Genomic DNA, 6,238 nt, shown 5'->3' with positions numbered 1-6,238 from the left:
TTGCTGGGGGGGCCTCTGCCACAAGCCCCACCGACTGCTGCAGCAGCTGGTGAGTGCAAGGGTTTTTTTTTTTTTTTTTAAAGTGCTGGGATGCTGGGGCGGGGCAGCCATTGACGGCACTGGGAGAGTGGGCAGGGGCTGGGCCCTGTTCAATTCGGCCAAATCTCCAAATCAAATTTGGCTGAATCGATTCGGGATAGTGATTCAAATCACTGAATTGAATCGCTGTCCTCCCGAATCGGCCAAATCTGAAGTGAATACTAGCTGCTTTGCACAGGCCTAATGATAACCTAAATAAGACATTCTATGGTTTAATATGTAACACTTTGCTTATGTACCATGGCTGCGTTCCCTGCCAGTAGGAATCTTTAAAGAAATATAGTATTTGATTTCCCACTGATTTTATAATAGAGCTACCAATACACTTATTTTTTGTTTTAATATATGTTCTGGTCAGCAATGTTGATTAATTAGTGAATGCAAAGGCACTTAGAATTTTTGGAAATAATATGATACTTGGGTCATTTTCACCCTGGGACCATGTTTTACCAACTGGGAGAGGGTAGAGTAAGGGAAAGTCTACCCTGCTTTGAGTTTGATCACTTGCCTCATGGGAAATTGCCACATAAGTTTGTCAACACCTCATCTTTAGGGATTGATGAAGAAACCGTAAGAATAGGCTTAGTTTCCAGTTGTTTTTATTCATAATATGATCTGGCCTTAAGAAATAGATTGCCATTTAAAAACTTAATAGTGTATCCTCAGAATGCCACATTTAATACCAGACAGAGTAATTAGTAAGTCTGCTGTACTCTTACAGCCTCTGCAGTATTTTACCCTGGTTTAATTAATGATACAACAAAACTTGCAAATATGTTACTTTGTTTCATAGGAAAATAGTTTTGAGCAATTCATTATTAACTACTGTAATGAGAAGCTGCAGCAGATCTTCATTGAACTCACCCTTAAAGAAGAACAGGAAGAATACATACGTGAGGTAGTAATAAAATTTAGTTTTTCATATGCTAGTTTCTTGCCTTCTTGCCTAAATGTACCTTTTGGGGGCATAACACTGAGAACTCTCATTAATCCTAAATCTGCCATGGAATGCATCTGCTATGCAAGAAAAGTTGGGGAGGCTGTTTGTTTGTTTGCTTGTTTGTTTTTATTTCACATTCTCATGTCTGAGGTGGTAAGAGGTCAGAATGAACTTTTATTTATATATATTATTAATAATGCATGATTGATAGGTCTAAAATCAGGTAGGTAGATGAAATGAGATTGTATGAAAGTAATTGTAGATAGATTCTATTAATTTTCTAAAGTGAATTTTTAAAATAAGCCATAGGTATTGTTTTAAGAATGGACTCTGAACATATAAAAGCCCACCTTATTGTGGTTTTGTGGTTTTTCAGTGGTTAGCCATGAAGTTAATGTTTTTTTTGGTTCTAGCAATATATTCTTTTATACATACCAGTCAGAGGAAATGTTGTTCAGAACTGTAGAAACTTAGTACATGTTCTCTGTATTCAGATTGAATGGCACCATTGTGCTATGTTAAATGTTTTTGAAAACTGCATAGACTTTCTTCTTGCCTTGTAATTATCAAGATAATACAGAACTTAGAGTATTTTTTCATTGATTGGTCAAGGACTTGAAAACATAATTACTGTAATTTGTTCTTTGAATTAAACTTCAATTCTTTCTGAAGAAACTAAACTGTTAGTAGATATTACTGCAGAATACAAATTAAGAATGGACTTGAAATAATCAGGCTTTTGCTCCATAAATTTGGCCATCTCCCTCAATCATGCACACCAGCAAGTTTCTGTAATGCATATGTTGTCTGGTCTAGTGCTTCCATATTTGGAAGTTTTATTGTTGATATTAAAAAAATTAAAATATTAAGAATTTCTGAACAGCAGCCAGACTTTCTGGGTTTTCAGATGGCTGCATCTAAATTTAGCCCTTTTTCTCCTGATCAAAAATTAAGAACAGTGAAATCTTGGTCTCAGATTCTTGCACTGGAATTGACTTATTTCCTTATAAACATTGCAAGTGTACACAAAGCATTATTGACCCAAGGCCTTGCAGTATAAAATTTTGGCTCCTTTCCAATGCAGTGCATGGGAAATTGACATAGATTAGAGAATGGAATGGAAAGCAAGTCTGGCAGGCATTCAAGGGCATTCATTTTGTTCGAATAATATTAGTGGTAGAATATTGCATTTTCCTACATAAAATGCTAGGATCCAAAAATGTGTGTGCGTATATGTGTACATATAGACCTAACTTTTAAAGGCTATCTTAATAAAAAGGAATGTAACTTAAATATGCCAATAAAAAGTGGGCTTCAACAGTGATTTCTCTTTCTTTTGGTTTTTTTTTTAAATTTTTGTTCTTCCAGGGTATTGAATGGACTCACATTGAATATTTCAACAACGCTATAATTTGTGACCTAATAGAAAATGTAAGTTGTAATTATTGCCTTAAAAGCTCTTGTCTGCATGCAAGTTTTTATAAAATTCATCTCATGAAATTAAGTGCTATAAAATGGGAAATATCCTAATTGCACTGGATTTCTGTTGGCTTGCAATGATAGTGGTAGCTTTCAATTTTGTGTGTGTGTGTGTAATGTATATAGTGGCTCAATTTTTGCACTTAATCATAGCTTACTTATGCTTGGTCTGCTGAATGTCTAGTCTAATAAGGTATTTCAAAAGTCTGGAATGGACAAAGCTATTAAGTAATATATGCATTACATTTTCCCTTAGAAATGTGCAGCAGTTAGTTCTAAAACAAACTGCATTTTTTATTTATTCTGTTAAATCAAATATTCTGATGCGGTGCTGCTTTCATTAAGAGATATCATAAGCAACTCTAAATAACATTTCTTTTGTTTGAAAACCAGGGAATTCAGTTACCACCTGCTTCAGGAAGTAATTGTACTTAATAACAATAGTTCTTATTGACTTAATACATTTTTATTTTTATCTCTCTCAAACTTTCAAAACAACCAGGACAGAAAGATAATGTACCTAGTAATACAAAATACATGCTAGCATTTTCATAATTGTTTTATTGAATTACTTGGTCTAATTTTTGTTCTTAAATGCAGGGAGAATGAGTGGGTTTGGACCACAACGTCCCGCTTTTGAGAGATGATAATGGGGAAAGAAAAGTCCATTGGGTGTGAGGCAGGGCAGTGGGAATGGGGAGGGTTGGAAGGGAGCAAGAAGGTATGGTAAGAATTTTTGTTTCCTTTTACAGAGGGATTGAATGTGGGTTGGGAAGTGAAGTTAGGTTGTGCTGGGGGTGTGGGGGGAATGGATTTCCTTGGACCCTTGGCACATGTTCCCTTGATGGCTTAATGGGATCTGTTCCCTGGTTCAAACAACTGCCACATGTGATTTTTGGGGGATGGGAGAATAGATCCCAGTCATATCATTACTACTTGCCGGTGCAGGAAAGGCTAAGGATCTTGATCCTAGGCTCCCCCTACACTGGTACAAGTAGAAAGTTGGGTGTCCAGTGAGCTGTTGTGGTCCTGGAGCTGGGACTGGAACTGCACCAGAGCGAGTTTGATGCTTCAGGGCAGTCACAGGACTGGAACCACTGCCAATCAGCTCATTGGTGGTCTTGGCCTCAGGACATCACTGGAATGAATGTGATATTGGTGAGGTCCTGGGTTGGGACTACCAATCAGCTGATCATGGTCCCAGCCTTGGGATTGCACTGGAGACAGTCCTAGAGCCCCACCATGCAGCTAGCATCAGGCTGTATGGTGGGGACCCTACCACATGTTCAATTTCAAGCGCAATGGGAACCAGCCACAAAATTATTATGAATATTTTGTGGAACAATTTTGTGGCGTATTTCCCATTTTGTCATGCCATTAATTGCTCAAATGTGTAGCTGAGTTACTATTTAAGATGTAATTAAGTGGTCAGAGGTATGGAGGGGGTATAGTGGATTGCTTTTGAATTTTTGTGGGTGAGAATTTTATTGTACTTTTAAATTTTAATATTTTATTCTGTTTATAAAATTTGTGTCTCATTGTCCTCCCTGAGTCTTTTTTGGCGGGGGGAGGAGCAGTATATATATATATATATATGAATTCGATCAGTAAACTAACTGCTTATTTTTAAGTTGGTGATGATAAATTAGTCTCTGGTATCTACTAGGAGAAAAATGAAGTTGAGTTTTGAAAAATGAAAAAGAGTAAGTCAAAATTCAAATCTGAAAAATATACTTTCAGTAACATGAATGTATGTTAAGGAAGGGGGTGAAAGAAAAACAAACTGGCTAGTTCTTGAGCTGAGCTGAAAAGGAGCAACTTTTCCACACAGCATACTTTAAAAACCAATTACAATGCAATGTAATGTAAATTTATGGTATTATTTTTAAATATTCATGAGTCTGAATGTCAGAATCAGCATAGTCTTATAGAACAAATTGCTGCAACTTTGCTTGTGTCTCATTTTTCTTTTCTGTAAAATGAGGGGATGCCTTCCTTTATAAAATGCTTTGGGATCTATGGTTTAAAAATGCTTTATAGCAGCTTTCTAATATTATCTATCTATTTAAAGATATTTCATACTTGTGACTACAGCCAAATTGGCTTTAAAGGCACTGCTGCACCAAAGATGGCAGATTTTTGCTGTTTTCAATTATTTTTAGATCTCAATGAAGAATGAGAATGTTGTGTGTGCTCCTGTAATGAAGTAAGAGAAGAAAAATACACAAAACTAACTTTTTCATTAAGAAGAAATGTGTTTTCCATGTTCAAATACTTTTCAAGATGTTAACAAATTTTCTTCACACTTTCAAAATAAAGTTTATTTTAACTGAAATCAAGCTTGAGAAGAAATTTGAGCGATATGAATGACTTCAAGGACGGGTTCAGACTGGAATGGCTTCTTTGAGCTTAATATATAGTTCATCTGTAATATTAAGGCTGGAGTTTTGGCAGGTTAAATCCAGAGGTCTGACTTGTTATGATTTAAATATTAAATGTATGGTTCGGAACCAATTATATGCTTAATTACAGGAACTAAATTGTTTGCATCACCACTGGTGTAGCTGATCTGTGTTTGTTTTTGACTCTTGCTTTTCTAGCTATATTTTAATTATAATGCCATTCTTTTCTAAGATAGCTTAATATTAGATTGATGTCAATAAAAAGATTATTTCAGTAGCGCTTTTAATGAAGGATTTTTTTTAAATTACAGAATCAAAGTGGAATTCTGGCTATGCTAGATGAAGAGTGCCTGCGGCCAGGGACTGTTACTGATGACACCTTTTTAGAGAAACTGAACCAAATCTGTGCTACTCATCAGCACTTTGAGAGCAGAATGAGCAAATGTTCACGTTTCCTGAATGATACATCCCTGCCTCACTGTTGCTTCAGAATTCAGCATTATGCTGGCAAGGTACTGTATTCGCAGAACTGGTATAAGCTTTGACCTGCACCGTTTGCATGCAAAGCCAATGCTTTTAGGATCCATATCTGAAACAATGTTAAATTATTTTAAATACTAAATGATTATACAATAAAGGTTTCATAGATTTCATAGACATCAGGGCTGGAAGGGACCTCGGAAGATCATCGAGTCCAGCCCCCCGCCCAAAGGGCAAGAAGTCAGCTGGGGTCACAGGATCCCAGCAAGATAAGCATCCAGTTTCATCTTGAAGGTGTTCAATGAAGGTGCTTGAACCACCTCCGGTGGCAGGCTGTTCCAGACCTTGGGGGCTCGGATAGTAAAGAAATTCTTCCTTATGTCCAGCCTGAAACGATCTTGAAGTAGTTTGTGACCATTCGACCTCGTCATCCCTTGGGGCGCTCTGGTGAACAAACGTTCCCCCAGATGCTGGTGGTCACCCCTGATAAACTTGTAGGTGGCCATCAGATCACCCCTGAGCCTGCGCTTTTTCAGGCTAAAGAGTCCCAGGGCTCTCAGCCTGTCATCGTAGGGTCTGCTTCCCTGACCTCTGATCATGCGCATGGCTCTTCTCTGGACTCTCTCAAGCTTCTCCACATCCTTTTTGAATTGTGGAGCCCAAAACTGGACACAGTACTCCAGCTGCGGCCTCACTAAGGCCGAGTGAATGACGTCCCGGGATTTGCTTGAGAAGCATCTATGGATGCAAGCCAGCGTTTTGGTCGCTTTACTAGCCGCCGCATCGCATTGCAGGCTCATGTTCATCTTGTGGTCAATGATGACCCCCAAGTCTCTTT

At 37.7% G+C, this 6,238-nt stretch overlaps 1 protein-coding gene across 1 annotated transcript in view; it reads left to right on the top strand.

Moving 5' to 3' along the window:
* MYO1B (myosin IB) overlaps positions 1 to 6,238 on the top strand; it is a gene marked incomplete at its 3' end in the record, with an annotated part of 162,988 nt that overhangs the window by 128,969 nt on the left and 27,781 nt on the right. The window contains exons 14-16 of the mRNA XM_014526743.2: positions 893 to 997; positions 2,408 to 2,470; positions 5,232 to 5,432. Of these exons, the coding sequence (XP_014382229.2) occupies positions 893 to 997; positions 2,408 to 2,470; positions 5,232 to 5,432 (369 nt within the window). The remainder of the gene's footprint in view (positions 1 to 892; positions 998 to 2,407; positions 2,471 to 5,231; positions 5,433 to 6,238) is intronic.

Source organism: Alligator sinensis, unplaced genomic scaffold (genome assembly GCF_000455745.1).
Source record: "Alligator sinensis unplaced genomic scaffold, ASM45574v1 scaffold1064_1, whole genome shotgun sequence".
Lineage (NCBI taxonomy): Eukaryota > Metazoa > Chordata > Crocodylia > Alligatoridae > Alligator > Alligator sinensis.
The sequence above is the reverse complement of the archived record's forward strand: the minus strand, read 5'-3'. Positions and strand labels throughout refer to the sequence as shown.